The following is a 17,549-nucleotide window of genomic DNA, read 5'->3' on the forward strand; positions in this document are numbered from 1 at the left end:
AATGGTGTGGTGTGGTGTGGTGTGGTGTGGGGGGGGTTGGAGTGAAATGGGTGTGGTGTGGTGTGGTGTGGGTTGGGGTCGAGTGAAATGGTGTGATGTGGCGTGGTGTGGGGTGGATTGAAAAGGTGTGGTGTGGCGTGGTGTTGTGTGGTGTGTTGTAGGGTTGTGTGGGGTTATGTGGTGTGGCGTTGTGTGGCGTGGTGTGGTGTTGTGTGGGTTGGTGGGATGTGATGTGCTGTTGGGTGGGGTGGAGTGAAATTGGGTGGTGTGGTGTAGGGTGGGGTGGGGTAGAGTGAAATGTTGTGGTGTGGGGTAGGGTGGGGGGAGTGAAATGGGCTGGGGTGGTGTAGTGTGGTGTGGTGTGGTGTGAAATAGTGTGTTTTGTGTGGTGTGGTGTGGGGTGGAGTGAAATGGGGTGGTGTGGTGTGGGGTGTGGTGTGTGGTGGAGTAAAATTCGGTGGTGTGGTGTTGGGTGCTGTGGAGTTAAATGGTGTGGTGTGATGTGGCGTAGGATTTTGTGGTGGTGTGGTTTGGTGTGGGGTGGGACGGGGTGAAATGGGGTCGGTTGTGTGGTGTGGGGTTTGGTGTAGGGTGGAGCAAAATGGTGTGGTGTGATGTGGCGTGGGATGTTGTGGTGTGATGTGGCGTGGGATGTTGTGGTGTCAAGTGAAATGGTGTCGTGTGGTGCGGGGTGGGGTGGGTGGGTTGTAGTGAAATGGGGTGGGGTGGTGTGGTGTGGGGTGGGGTGAGCTGGAGTGAAATGGTGTGGTGTGGGGTCGGGTGGAGTGAAATGGGGTGGAGTGATATGGTGTCGTGCGGTGGGGTGTCGATTTGAGTGAAATGGTGTGGTGTTGGGTGGGGTGGAATGGGATGTTGTGGTGTGGAGTGAAATGGTGTGGTGTGGTATGGTGTCGGTTGGAGTAAAATGGGTCGGTGTGGTGTGGTGTGGCGTGGCGTGGCGTGGCGTCGCGTGGCGTGGCGTGGTGTGGTGTGGTGTGGTGTGGTGTGGTGTGGTGTGGTGTGGTGTGGTGTGGTGTGGTGTGGTGTGGTGTGGTGTGGTGTGGTGTGGTGTGAAATAGGGTTGTGTGGGGTGTTTTGAAATGGGGTGGGTAGATTGAAATGGAGTGGCGTGTGATGGGTGGGGTGAACTCGATTTGGATGGGGTAGGGTGCATCCCCTGCACCCTCTCCAGATTCGCCAGTGTATAAAACTTCAGAATGAAGTGCATGTATTACTCAATAAAGAATTATTTCTGAGATACACCTACCTGCAACTGCTCTACCAGGGATTACGACAGTTTTGTCAACAACACTATCTACCGTACTCTTTCAGCTAATCTTTCGTCTTATCCATTAGTCGGGAAAAGAGTGACAACGATTCCCTGTATCAATCGGGGGCATGAGGGAAGGTTGGTGTGACTTTGTTTGCTTACATGTTTACAGCACCAGTCCTAGTTTCACCAGTTTCTAGGCATTGTGGGTTGAATCATTTCAGGTAACTACGGTAATCTGTCAACCAATCTGAACACACTGATACATACCGGAGTCACGTATAGTTACATAACTTGTGTTGCCAGTCAGTTCAGGTACAACACAGATGCAACACAGGTACAACACAGGTACAACACAGGTACAACACAGATGCAACACAGGTACAACACAGGTACAACACACGTACAACACAGGTACAACACAGGTACAACACATATGCAACACATATACAACATGTACATAACAGGTAGAACACAGGTACAACATAGGTACAACACAGGTACAACACAGGTACAACACAGGTACAACACAGGTACAACACAGGTACAACACAGATACACAACAGGTACAACACAGGTACAACACAGGTACAACACAGGTACAACACAGGTACAACACAGGTACAGCACACGTACAACATACGTACAGCACATATATAACAAAGGTACAACACACACGTACAGCACAGGTACAACACAGGTACAACACAGGTACAACACAGGTACAACACAGGTACAGCACGGGTACAACACAGGTACAACACAGGTACAACACAGGTACAACACAGGTACAGCACACGTACAACACACGTACAGCACATATATAACAAAGGTACAACACACACGTACAGCACAGGTACAACATAGGTACAACACAGGTACAACACATACACAACACATATACAACAGGTACATCACATGTACAACACATGTACAACATAGATACAACACAGGTACAACACAGGTACAACACAGATACGCCACAGGTACAACACAGGTACAACACAGGTACAACACAGGTACAACACAGGTACAGCACACGTACAGCACACGTACAACACATATATAACAAAGGTACAACACACACGTACAGCACAGGTACAACGCAGGTACAACACAGGTACAACACAGGTACAACACAGGTACAACACAAGTACAACACAGGTACAACACACGTACAGCCCGGGTACAACACATGTACAACACACGTACAACACAGGTACAACACGGGTAAAACAAAGGTACAAAACAGGTACGACATAGGTACAACACACGTACAGCACATATATAACAAAGGTACAACACAGGTACAGCACACGTACAACACACGTACAGCACAGGTACAACACAGGTACATCACTGGTACAATACAGGGACAACACAGGTACAACACACGTACAGCACAGGTACAACACACGTACAACACAGATACCACACAGAGACAACACAGGTACAAAACAGGTACAACACAGGAACAACACAGATACAACACACGTACAGGACAGGTACAGCACACGTAGAGCACAGGTATAACACAGGTACTACACAGGTACAACAGAGGTACAACACTGGTACAACACAGGTACAACATAGATACAACACACGTACAACATAGGAACAACACAGGTACAACACACGTACAGCACAGATACAACACACGTACAGCACAGGTACATACACGTACAACATAGGTACGACACAGGTACGACACAGGTACAACACAGTTACAACACAGGTACAACACAGGTACAAAACACGTACAACACAGTTATAACACACGTACAACACAGGTACTGGAGAGGAACAACAGAGGTACAAAAGAGGTACAACACACGTACAACAGAGGTACAACACACGTACAACACACGTACAACACACGTACAACACAGGTTCAATCCAGGTACAACATAGATACAACAATGATACAACACAGGTACAACACAGATACTCGTGACGGGTTGGTAGGATTTGTTTGTTTGTTTGTTGTTTAACAACGCACTCAGCAATATTCCAGCTTCATGACAGCGATCAGTAGATAGTCGATTGAAATCTTGTGATTGACATTTTTGAAAACCTTATCCTGACGCCTCTCTGTTTTATCCCGCGGAAGCAGTTTTAAATATCATAAACATCCTCGGACGTGCTTTATCCTACACATGGAGTGTAATTATTCACCTTTATTATAAATAAATCTAACTTTGATCAAAGTGATTCTCTCTATTCCCTGTATTTCCTCAGCCCGGCTTGCAACAAGAGTAGGAATTATATAAGAGTAGCTGAACCCACAAAGTCAGTCAAGGTGTGATCGGGGACCATCTCCACTACCGCACATGGAGCACTATTATAAGTTTTCTTTTTGTTTTATTAAAGTCCTTACTAAATAGCACTAAAACAGCTGGTCCACGGAGGAGGCCAAGTCGTCTAGTTGAAAATGAAATTGAAGTGAATTGGTTAAATTTATTTATTAACAGGCACTTTACTAGGTTCATCTGTATACGCAAATGGCGAAAGAGTTTGATATTTATGTACAAGTCCTTCTAAAGCAGTTATACATAAGAATAGATACCTGTATACATGACTCACATTTAAATCTAACCCGAGACCTAACAAATAAAGGTATAAACGAATTGATCTTAATTTTCTAAAAGAAAGACTGAAAGGTTTATAACCTCGGCATGGAACAGGATCCATGCCTTCCGTCAGCTTACAACAGTTTAATTATTACACAACTTTTCACAAGAAGTCAATAAATATAAAACAACTATTGGGTTATTCCACCCTCCAATTCCATTTCAAGCCTTTTGTCATGGAGACAAACGATTTCAACATTAAGAAAATAATATTGTAATATAATCATAGAAAACCGTAGATGTATATCTGATATTTGGTATTCAACGCTGCACTCAGCAATATTCCACCTATATGACGGCGGTCTGTAAATATGCGAGTCTGGACCAGACAATCCAGTGATTGACATCATGAGCATCGATCCACGCAATTTGGATCGATGTCATGTATCAACCAAGTCAGCGAGTCTGACCACCCGATCCCGTTAGTCGCCTCATACGACAGCATAGCCGCCTTTTACGGCAAGCATCGGTTGCTGAAGACCTATTCTACCCCGGATCTTCACAGGTCAGATATGTGCATACATGTTATACAAGCGCTGTGCATTCATAAGTCTTATAAGGAACAGGTGTACAACATTCCAGGATAGTTTATCATTATTTCCACAATAACCAGGGGCGGTGGGGTGGTTCAGTGGTGAGAGCATTCACTCGTCAGACCAGTGACCCCGGTTGGATTCCACACATGCATGGGTAAAATCTTGGAAGTAAATTTCTGGTGTTCCCTGGTGTGATTTTGCGAAAATGTTGTTTCAAGACGCGTAAAACTACACTCGCAGACACATCAGTAATTATTGAAGCATGCTTCAACTATGATCAGGAATTTTCTCCGTGGAAGCGAATCCAAGGAAACAAAGTCTCACTCTCAATGTTGTTGCGAAATGCCCTAAAAAAATGCTGAAGGCGTCTTTAAACATACATTCGATGTTTTTTCCTAAATACAGTCAATGAATACAACATATTTCATATCAAACAAAAAAGACCTCACTCATTTACCTGTAGTTTAAAATTATCAACGCCAAAGGCTCTTAATACACATGGCGTGGCACTGTTGATTGTGGCACTATTTTCAGTGAGTGAGTGAGTATGGTTTTACGCCGCAATATTCCAGCAATATCACGGAGGGGGGACACAGAAATGGGCATCATACATTGTACCCATGTGGGGAATCAAACCAAGGTCTTCGGCGTGACGAGCGAACACATTTACCACTAGGCTACCCCACGGCCCAACTATTTTCAGAAATTCTCTAAATAATCACTTGTATCAATTCCGAGATATTTTATTTACTGAGTTTATTTTATTCAGTTTGATAACTATCATTAAAAAAAACAACTCCTTGACATTCACAATGTGTTCATAATCACCATCCTTGTCACCATGACGACAGTGCCTCGACAATCATTGTCACCATCACGACAGTGCCTTGACAATCATTGCTTTCTTCTCCTCTGTCATGTTGATGTCGCTGCCCACTACAAGTGTCATGCTGACAGTGACGTCATCTGGGTTATACACCCCGAACATCGGCCACAGTGGCTGACTCGTGTCTACATTGTCTAACATCGATATCACTTTATTCAACTTCACATCAATGAAGACAATCTTCTTCCTGGCGTCATCATAGACGACACCGTAATGTAGTGTGTGTGATGTCCCTGCTGTGTTGGGGAAAGTGTCAGGCAGACACCGCACATACTTCCCCTCCTTCCATGTCGTCCTGCATATTCTGCCGTGTGTAGTACAGTGGGAGACGGACATGCTGTAGGAGCAGGCACTTCCACCTAGCCAGTACACGTCCCTCTGTTCCTCCCTGCACACACCAACCTCCAGGATGAGCATGTCCCATGTGAGTGTTTCATCCAGGCAGACCCTAGATTTCATCTCCCAGTACTGGGGACAGCCAGCCCTGGGGAGGGGGGCAGTGCTACATGTGCCAATGTAGTATTTCAGTCTCCCCTCCCCTGCAGGTCTGGTGTCCGACTCACTGTTGACCAGGTCTCCTTCTGTGTTGATGTGGACCCTGTCGAGATTGACTCTGTCTTTGTCATACTTTAGATGTAAACCTACAAAATATGAATGTAGTTTACATGCGAATAAAATATGAGACAAATATAGTGACAGTTTCGGTCTATAATGGTATTCACATGCTTGGAATTGACAGCTAAGTACGCTGTCCTGATATATGACTAGCTTAATATAATCCATTGGAGTTGTACGTAAATATAACCTTATGTGTATTACATTTGAATCAATGATTTGTGTTTACATTGGACTAACCGATAACACTTTAACCCGAATGTAAATGTAGTTCTTAATGGGCTGGTATATTCTTGTTTGTTTGTTGTTTAACGCCTCACTCCGCAATATTGCAGCTATATGACGGTGGTCCGTAATAAAGTCGATTTAGGGCCAGACAATCCAGTGATTGACATCATGAGCATCAATCCACGCAATTGCGATTCGATGACATGCATCAATCAAGTCAGCGAGCCTGACCACGCGATCCCGTAAATCGCCTCTCACGACAAGCATAGTAACCTTTTACGGCAAGCATGGGTTGCTGAAGACCTATTCTTCCCCGGGATCTAGTGAATCGTTCGTAAGTTATTAAATGAATCAGAGCGGTAGATACAAGACATCAACATTCAGTAATCAGACTTCATAAAAATCTGAAATAACAACAACTAAAAAAACAGGGATAAACAGACACGATAAACATTCAGGGGTCGAAAAAAACAATCACAGGCGTATACCGTCTTATACGAGTCAACGTGGTATAACGAGGGACATGTAGATTGCATGTCAAACAATGATTAGATCACAGTGTCACGTGACCTGGTGTTTCAATGTCTGAGCTGGCGAACCCACGTGTCTCGGCGGGTTGACGTTGGGAGATAGTAGACGGGCAGTATTATTAGTGCAGGACACAAACCATAACATAATAAACAAGGGATATCTGTTAATTATGAGGAAGGTAACCTCTACACTAAAATGAAAACAGTGTCATCACTCTCTCCCCCCCCCCCCCCCCCCCCCCATGGAATTTTGTTTGTTTAGCATAATATTTAGCATAATATTTAGCATAAAAAGTCTCATAAAGCCTAAAGAAGACAGAGCCACTTAAGCCGCTTTATGTCATCAGAAAAAAATAATTAAATGTTAAATTAATATAAGCAAAAGACCCCTCCTCTCCAGGAATTTCTCCAGGAGTTTATTTTCCCGGACGTTATGTTAACTGGCGTTATTTATGACAATGAAACTGAAGTTGTTTAAAATGGGCAATAGCTGAAGTTCAAACCAGTCTATGAACACATCACCTTCTATAATTTCCGTATGAAAATCACCAGTTTTCTTTTTCGCCTCGAAAACTAGCACACATCCATCAATAAGCCCCATATCATGGGTTGCAGCGGGCAAAACAATCACACGATTAACTTTACCTGATGGTGCCATGAGTGTTTTTTGACCATCTGCCGATAGCCACATGTAGTCAGTGGAATGATTCATCAAGGTAAAATATCTGGACGCCCTGACTGTGATAGTTATGAATGGTCCGGAGATACTGTGACCTCATAGACAGGATGAAATATTTTCCCTTGAAAACTGCCTTGTCATCGCTACGCGCAGTGTATCGAAATCCCATCTCTTGGATACTTATAGTTAGTGCAGTCCGGGATAGATTAATTGTTTTTTTATTACAATATTAAAATATGTACATAAGAAAATAAGACACTAAGTAATATAACCACAAGTAAAAACATGTAGAAAGTAAATCACTATCAATGTGACGACAAGTAATGGTATTTTATATTATTTGTATTTACATGCATATGACAGCAAAAGGAAACTTTGAAAAAAGGGATAATGACAGGATAAGATTTGTGTTCAGCGAACTGTTTAACAGTATTGAACAGATAATCATTTAAAAGACTAATACTGGCTGGCATGAATGATTTCCGGGTCCTGTTTGTTTTCACCATAGGCATGCGCAGTCGACAGCCAGAAGGTAGAAACTGATATTCAGAATGAAGTATGCTGAACCGCAAAAGAAACGTCACCCCAAGTAACATTGCATAAACAGTTGTCATTTAAATATCTGGGTAATTTTTGGCAAAGTTTCTAAAATTTGACATTACTTTGTCCGGAAAAATGAAATTTAAAAAAACAAAGCAGATGACAATAAAACCGATCGCCCAAACGCACCACGGCAACGGCCATGGTAACCCGATGCACGTAACTTGCCCCATTTCCTCCCAGATTGGATAACATTCATTCGTTTTTGAATTGCTACCTCATGTCAAGATTGACAAGAAATCAGCGACACCAAGCCCTTAGACGATTGCAAGCTGGACAAACCGCCCGGCAAGTAGCCAATGCATTTCAAGTCAACGTCAGGACCATATACAGGCTCCAGCAACGGTACCAGACCACAAACACTACAGATGACCGCACACGTGTTGGAAGTTCACCACCCGATTGTGCAACAGCATCTTAAGATCGCTTTGTTACTGTTGCGGAAACTGCCCGACAGACCATGGGGACATACCAGCCACACTTTAGTGAGGACACCGTGCGTCGACGATTGACGAGCAGATACGTCCACTGTTACAGGCCACATCGAGTACCCATTCTGACACCACGTCATCGCCGGGACCGTCTAGCGACGCCATGGGGAACGTTATTCGGATGCGTGTGTTGTTGAGAGAGACTCGTGGGGTTTTCCGAGCATCATGGTGTGGGGTGGAATTGGTCTTGCACAGAGGGTTGGCCCTGTGGTCTTCCAGAACATCGGTCCAGGGAGAGGCAATGGTGTCACAGCAGCTCGGTACATTGATCAAATCTTGAGATCACACGTCATACCTCATTTGGCACGTCGCCGCAACCACGAGTTTCAACATGATAACGCCCGTGCCAACGCTGCGAGAGCAACGAGAGACTTCCTCCAGCAGAATGGCATCAGAACCATGCACTGGCCTGGCCTCGGTCCCGATTTAAATCCCATTGAGCACCTGTGGGACGAGAATTCAAAGACGGCTGAATGACGTCCGGCCAAGGCCCACAACTGCAGCTGAACTGCGTTCGGCGTTTCTCAGAGTGTGGGCTCAAGTGCCTATGGCCTTTATCAACCGCCTCATCTATTCCATGTATCGACGTTGCACGGCAGTCATCAATGCACACGTGGCGGACACACGAGATATTGACTTGTGATGCCATTTTCTCAGAGACTAAAGTTGTGTTTCACTTTAAGAACATTTGACACTTTCATTTCAACATTGATGATCAGTCTTGCCAAGTCTCATCTTTTTAATATGTCTCAAAATATGTTTGGTCAAATAAGGTTTCTCATAATATGTCTATCATGGTCACGTTTCTTTTGCGGTTCAGCATATATGACTGCTGTATCATTTAGTATCTTACGTGTGTGAAAGTCGGATCCGATGTGCTCATGTCATGACGTGGAAAAAAGTTTTGTTCGATTTCTATTTTGTCAATGAGAACATCAACAAGCTGTAGCATGTCCAGTCGTGATCACGCATGTATCCTGGGTTATTCCAACACACTTTGCAGTGTCACTGGTGTTCGCATAATGTTTTTATATTAATTATATTGAATATAATAATTAAGAAATGTTTTGAACAGTCCCTACCAATGCATCATCCTGAGGCAAGGGAGTTAACTGATTGAAAAGTCCAGTTTCCACCCTTGCCGAACTAGGCTGGAATCTCTGGGCCTGATGTAGCGCCACCAGTGGCTATTACGAGTTATGTCCCGTCTATGTCCCTCCTATTGACCAATCGGATTCGACCTCTCATAGCACTTACATTTGCTTCAAACAAAATGGCGGCGCCCAGTCAAGACCAACATATTGATAATCAAGATCTATATTGTAATAAAACAGGTGTTATTTATCAAATCACGTGTGCACCTTGATTAAAGACATGAAAGATTTGGAAAATTTCTCTTGATGGCAAGTTGACGGTACACATGTTTTGCCAATCCTGCAATCGACAGAAATCTGCACTGCAGTATGGGAACTGGATGTCGATTTTGTTACGCGATTTTGATTGGAAGATGCATAGACTCGTTGATCCAGCCATTTTATAAGTCCATAATTCCTGTCTTGTTTGGCAAGGATGGAAACTGGACTTATAACAGTCCGCCAACTCCCTTCCATCGAGAAGATGAAGCAAACAAGAAATAGCTAAATATAATCATTAAATGCTTACAAATAACACTATGTACTGTGGTTTCAAGACTTCCACACGCTATGAATATTGAAGAAGTGATAAAATATTAAACGGTTGCGAGAGAAGGTTTTTAGTAAGAAATCAAAGAAAGATTGTACATGAAATCTGGTCCTCCGCCCCACACCATGAGACCACGACCTTCGTGGGGACCTTGAATACAGCCAGGAGTCATTCTTTCCCCCTGTGGCGATAAATACGGAATAGGTTGAACCTGCTCTCATCGGTAAACAAGACAAGTTGCCATTCGCGCCGCTGACAACGTTGTAGACGTCGGTCCGACCGTAGTCAATCTTGGCGACGTTGTGGACCCAACACCATCCCGGGGACCGGTCTGTATGAGGTGTTTTTGGTTCATGTGATTGTGTCTGACACTTTCGGTCGACTTTTTTACAGGTACCTGCACGGATGTTCAATGCAGAACCGAAAAACCTGGGGTTTTTTGTCGGAGCACGTGCACCAACAGCTGCATGGTTTGGGTTCTTTGGAAGCGAGTGTGCTGCGTTTGGGGCAATTGTTTACATCATGTTACAAACATTTGACTGCATGCATTTTGGGGGGTTATTCAACATTTCCTTTTCCTGAACTTTCTTTTGATCTTCAGTTTAGGTACTCACAATGCAGGACCATGCGTCTGTCTGTTACACCTGTCTTCAGCAGATGAACACAGCCTTCAGTTGTGAATCCTGCAAGACAACAACAGCTTAGAGTTAGTGGAATTGTCCTTGTGTGTAGACTCGGTACAGGGGTCACATACCAGGTAACATACATCTTCCCAAGCAAGGGTGGAAACTGGACTTTTTACATTCATTTAACTGCCTTGCCTCGGAAGGATAGGTCACATACTGCTGGGTACTTTTATTTGGAGCGAAAGATAAAATTGGTATATTTAGGCAATTGTCTAAAGTGTGCGTCATAATGTTCCACAAACAGGAAGTCAAACGAGACTATATCAAGCAACAGACCACAAACAGGGTGTGGAAACAGAACCAGTACCAGGAACAAACCACAGACAGAAAGTAAAAACAGGACCAGAACCTGGAACAGACAGCCCACAGACAGGAAGTGAAAACAGGACCAGTACCAGGAACAGACCACAGACAGAAAGTGAAAACAGGACCAGTGCCAGGAACAGACCACAAACAGGAAGAGAAAACAGGACCAGTACTAGGAACAGACCACAGACAGGAAGTGAAAACAGGACCAGTACAAGGAACAGACCACATACAGGAAGTGAAAAGAAGAACAGTATCAGGAACAGACCACAGACAGAAAGTGAAAACAGGACCAGTACCAGGAACATAAAGGCCACAGACAGGAAGTTGAAACAGGACCAGCACCAGGAACAGGCCACAGACAGGAGGCGAAAACAGGACCAGTACCAGGAACAGACAGGCAACAGACAGGCAGTGAAAACAGAACTAGTACCAGGAACGGATCACAGACAGAAAATGAAAACAGGACCAGTACCAGGAACAGACCACAGACAGAACGTAAAAACAGGACCAGTACCAGGAACAGACCACAGACAGGAAGTGAAAACAGGACCAGTACCAGGAACAGCCAGGCCACAGACAGGAAGAGAAAACAGAACCAGTACCAGGAACAGACAACAGACAGGAAGTGAAAACAGGACCAGTACCAGGAACAGACCACAAACAGGAAGTGAAAACAGGACCATAACCCGGAACAGACCACAGACAGTGTACATACCAATCAGGGTTTGTAGACGATCAATGGTTTCTAAGGCATCCTGGCAGCTTTTGTCTTTCTCATCTAGCATCTACAAATAAGTAAAGGGGATAGCTGCTCATGTAATAAATATAGGCCAAATAAGATTGTTTATTTGTAGTAAGCATACATGCAAAATAGTTGTGTTGACGTTGCAAACTTCTTCAACTTGTGACAGGAACTTCAACAATATCAAATCTGGACAAGACAAGCAATAGGGTAATAGCTGGTAATGTCTTTATGATGTACTTAAACCAATCCCTTCTCTATCTTTCTTTTCTCTATCTGACAAATCTAAAGTATCAACAACTATATAATCTCACCATTCTCTTCTCAATAAGTGTGACAAAATGATATACAAACCAATTTCATGTTGTTTGCTTCGGCATTCAGCTTGTCTGTTAGCTGCTGAAGTTGTTCAGTTCTTTCATTGTGTGAAGCAATATTTGACTCCAGCTTTGCAAGCTCCTGAAAGGTAAAATATATTTTACCATTGGGTCGGAGTTGGAGGCTGTACATGAACTCTTATTAATCAAACAGTATCAATATATTTTATCAATCATATCATTATTGTGTGACCAAGATACATCAGTTGACTTGACCTGCAAAGTCCTTGTGGTACTATACTTTGATCAGTTCAGTTGTTCTGATATTGACTTCTTAGATATTTAGACAATATGAATGAAATATAAAACAATTGATGGGATGAATGACTGAGGGCCGATGCCTACGTGTATCCCTATATAATTAGACATACCATTTCGTGTTTCTGTTCAAGGTCCGCCAAATAGTCATCATCAGTTTGTGTTTGCTTATCTGTAATTGTAGAAGCAAATTGTGAATCCCGAGTGACAGAACACTGCTTTAATTAAAATAACACCATGAAACACATGAATTAGGTTTAGAGGAATTTGGGCACATATCATCAATAAAGCACAATAACTGTTTTACTATGCATACCCTCAGGTGTTCCCCCTTCTGAATCTTCTTTCAAGGCAGTGATGTTACCAAATCCAGACATATCTGATTTCAGTTTGGACAAGCCATTGGTGTTGAAGACAGCTTCAGGTACATCATGTGTTTCAGGTGAAACAGTTTCTAGGCAAGTCCGAGTCATCCCCTCAACAGTGTTCTCCAGCTGCAGGAGGACCGATTTTGAAGCATAGAGAAGACAGTTCCTGATATAACCTGAAATGTCGGTGCATCTTGCATGATGATCTTCACATGAGGTTTCAAGAGCATGTAGAGTTGCCTTGGTTTCCCTCGTCTGACTTTCAAGATCAATCAGGAGTTCCTTCTCCCTTTGGTCAAGGTGTGATCTTAAAGACCGGAAAGTATGTTCTATTGTCTTCCTCAATGTGTCCTGTGTCTTGTTGGTCAACTGTGTTTCTTGTCTGATACTCTGAAGGTGTGTTTGCTGACGAGACAGTAACGCAGACAGATCTTTCCCGTGTTGTTCAATCCGCTGTGTAACTCCTTCAGCAGCTTCATCCAGGTAACCAACCTCGTGATCCGCGTGCTCTCCTCTCCTACATTGGGAACAGATACACATGTTGCAGCTTTTGTCAAACAAATCAAGTGGATACCGTTCGTGAATATTGCAATTGGTTTCATTTTCAAGGTTTTGCGGGGTTATATCCCAAAAGTTGTGCACAGCATGATTTCTGAAAAGTTTGACGCTGCTGTGCATGTTCTGGCAGTATTCACAGAGTAACTCTTCACACTCCTGACACCAACACACAGCCTGGTTCCCGTCATTTTCATATGTACAGAGGAGCTCTGTGGGGCGTTCTTTGACGGTCAGGTAGAATATTTCCTTCTGTCTGACTGCATCCTTCTGGAGACTTGTGTCTGTGAGGTTGACCTCCCTCTGACACATGGAGCATGATATCACACCGCCAGCCGCAGATGTCACACACTTCTCACACACGGCGTGTAGACAGGGCAGTAGGTAGGGGACTGGACCTTTTAGTGTAAACTCCTGATGACAGACGGAACACTTCGGGAAGGTGTCCATTCTAAAAGAAACAAAATAATACTGAGATACACATGTCAATTGTATGTGTGTAAGATGCATAACCATGCGACGTTTGTATAGTGAAGCATCCAATTGAGTGTCTCTGAATATGTAGTATTTTTATCGAATTGGCTTAAAACATGTTTTTCTGAGACCATCTGTGCAGTACAAGGAACAATATTTAAATTATATGGCCACTTGATGCGTTCATCTGGAAGGCTATCATTTTGGTTCTATTATTGATTAAAACACAAACTGTTGCCTGAAAACATCTACTTTGTAAGTTTCTCCTATCACAATCAACCCAAATCATATCAATCCTATGTCACACATAATTAGGGGCACGGGTGGCCGCGATTCGTTGTGCAAAGTTGCATCCCTTGGGCACGGCAGAAACCTATGATTGTGGGTTCGAATCTCTGTTCGCGCCGATTATGTTTCAAGGTTTGTCAGCACCATACCCATGCTCGTGGGTTTCACCTTAGTGGTTAACGTCTAAAACCTCCATCACTTCGGGCTTTCCTCCCACATTAAGTTGACACGCCGCGATATAACTTGAATACTATTAAAAGCGGCGTTAAGCCAAACTCACTCACTTACAAATAATTAAGGCCAGTTAAAATACATATCGTTTTTCAAAACAAACAGGAAGGGATTTTAAGATTGTATTTTTTATTAGCTAACAAATATAAAACAAATATGAACTTGATTGATAAATGCTTTAGTTGTAATGCGTGGGTACACAATGCGAATATGTTTCAAATTTGAGTTTAGAAAGGTTCTCCTTAACAGTGATTAGAAAATAAGGGTCACATACTAGTGGGGGCGGGTCAATAAAAATATTCTCTATAAGACGTCTTATCCACACTGGGGTGGTGAGATGGTCCTGTGGTTAAAGCGTTCGCTAATGACGTTGGGTTCATGACCCGGTTTCGATTTCCAACATGGAATCACTGTGTGAAGTCCACTCATCTACACAATATTGATGACAACGACACATAGGACAAATGTTTTAATGTAGAACACAACCAATTTGATCTGTGTCGAGTGTGACATTAAACCCACATAATGATCATGCGTCCATGGAACAATGTGTGTATACGAACAGATGTTCTAAAATGGTTATCCCTGACTACAAACTGGATGATTTAACACGTACATTCAATACAAATATCCACAAAATAAAACAACCAAAATCCAAATACATCAAACATCGCACTATTTTACGCAGCATATTTTACATATTCTTGATCTACTGCTTAATAAGCACATATTCACCTTATGAAACCCATTAATGCACACAAGCCCACATGGTGCGCACAGGTCCAGAAACATTCCCCATACATGTACATTCAGATACAACCTACAACCAATACACATTCTTTGTGAAATGGTTGCTCGTCGATTTAACAACTACATTTAAATTACACTACAAATAACCACAAAATCAAACAACCAAAATCCAAATACATCAAACATCGCAGTATATTACGCAGCATATTTGACATATTCTTGATCTACTGCTCGATGAACTCCTATTCACCTATTCACCTTAAGGAACCCATTAATGCACACAAGCCCTGAAACATTTACTCTTGATAAAGCAGCACTAATTCTTTCAGCATGCATTTGTGATCACAATAATAAAGCCATATTTTATTATCATCATCGCAGGATCGCACTATATTCCACTATGTAGAACCTAATATTAGGACCGCCTCCGCGATCGGGGGACCGTCGGGGTTCTATTCCCGGTCTTGTCATACGTTAAGAGATGGTACTTGTTATTACCCTGTCTGGTGCTCGGCATTTAGGGACCAAATCAATTAGTCGGCTCGGAGTCAGTATACTGTTTCCAAGTGGGGTTTTCATGTTAAACTGCGGCATGGTCTCTCAGTTGGCTAGGACTATTAAATCGGCATTTGTTCGGACGAGTACAAGCACACACACACACACACACACACACACACACACACACACACACACACACACACACACACACACACACACACGCACGCACGCACGTACGCACGCACGCACGCACGCACACACACACACACACACACACACAAACACACAAACACACAGACACACACAAATACACACACGTCGTTATATAAGTGCAATCATCTTGAACGCGACGTTTAACCTCGGCTCACCTCTAATATCAACAAAATAATTCACCTCACTTTATGTACTACCAGATAAACAACGACAATCTTTGCATCACACAAGCCAAATAGCACACAGGCAGTAACCCCACCCTACCAATTCACTATAACTGTACTTTCAGCACACACACACACACGCACGCACGCACGCACGCACGCACGCACGCACGCACACACACACACACACACACACACACACACACCAGTTCACTATAACTGTACTTTCAGCACACACACACACACACACACACACATACACACACACACACACACACGCACGCACGCACGCACGCACGCACGCACGCACGCACGCACGCACGCACACACGCACATCGTTATATAAGTGTGCGACTATGCTTGTCGTAAGAGGCGACTAACGGGATCGGGTGGTCAGGCACGCTGACTTGGTTCATGAATGTCATCGTATCCCAATTGCGTGAATCGATGCATATGGTGTCAATCACTGGATTGTCTGGCCCAGACTTGATTATTTACAGACCAAGTCATAAAGCTGGAATATTGCTGAATGCGGCGTTAAACAACAACCCAACAAAGAAACACAATAAAAAAGTGACAAAAAGACCTGAGACTCGATTATTTACAGACCGCCGTCATATAGCTGGAATACTGCTGAGTGCGGCGTTAAACACAAAAACAAACAAACAAACTTGTCGGTGTGGTGTGAGCAAGTACATGTCTGCACGTACTCTACCTCTATTACACACGGCGACACGACCGAGCGATTTCTATACAATACTCATGACAGAAAAGGCGTTTCAGCCCGACCTCGTTGTAAAACGAAACTAGGTATGTGTGTCAGTTAGCTAACACTAATATCATGTCTATACCTTGTCGAATAAAGGTACAGGTACAACCTTCAGCATCCTGGTAGTATCTTGACATATACATGTACGTTTTGACCTGAATATCAAACAGTTTTCTGTGTGTAGAAGGACAAAGAGAGTGAGAGAGACGAGAGACAACACACCCTTACCTGGACTGTCGACTTCCTTCACTGTTGACACGCAGGTTACTTCCGGGCGATGACGTAGAAAACTCTCTTATTACAAGCGTGTTAGAACTGATATAACTATTTACGTTCACAATGATAATGACAGTGTCCATTTGTTTTACTTGTGATTACTGTGCATGTAGTAACGTGGTGAAAATGTACACAGATTACAAATGTTTTATCACGTTACATTCCACATATTAAGGATTGGAAATTGTGAAATAAATATAGAATACTAAACGAGCGCCCGTGTTATGCCAATTTGTTTAAAACCAGGGAAGAGTTATCATATCTGACCTATTCACGAGTTTCATAAGATTGGTCTGAGACGGGAGCGATTTTAGTATTTTATTTATTACTTGCGCTTATATCTTTTTTGAAAAATAATTTCAAGGTCATTTGTGAATAGGCAGACATCTTCGCGTTCTAAATCATATTGTTTGTTTGTTGTGTAACGCCGCACTCAGCAATAT

At 43.1% G+C, this 17,549-nt stretch overlaps 1 protein-coding gene across 1 annotated transcript in view; it reads right to left on the minus strand.

Moving 5' to 3' along the window:
• LOC124121275 overlaps window positions 1-17,088 on the minus strand; it is a 31,449-nt gene extending 14,361 nt beyond the window's left edge. The window contains exons 1-6 of the mRNA XM_048388767.1: window positions 17,059-17,088; window positions 12,837-13,894; window positions 12,634-12,692; window positions 12,240-12,344; window positions 11,859-11,928; window positions 10,763-10,831 (exon numbers count right to left, since the gene is read on the minus strand). Of these exons, the coding sequence (XP_048244724.1) occupies window positions 10,763-10,831; window positions 11,859-11,928; window positions 12,240-12,344; window positions 12,634-12,692; window positions 12,837-13,893 (1,360 nt within the window). The 5' untranslated portion in view covers window position 13,894; window positions 17,059-17,088. The remainder of the gene's footprint in view (window positions 1-10,762; window positions 10,832-11,858; window positions 11,929-12,239; window positions 12,345-12,633; window positions 12,693-12,836; window positions 13,895-17,058) is intronic.
• Window positions 17,089-17,549: the final 461 nt, after the last annotated feature.

This window comes from Haliotis rufescens, unplaced genomic scaffold, assembly GCF_023055435.1.
Source record: "Haliotis rufescens isolate VD_foot unplaced genomic scaffold, xgHalRufe1.0.p SCAF_79, whole genome shotgun sequence".
In the NCBI taxonomy this organism is placed as follows: Eukaryota; Metazoa; Mollusca; class Gastropoda; order Lepetellida; family Haliotidae; genus Haliotis; species Haliotis rufescens.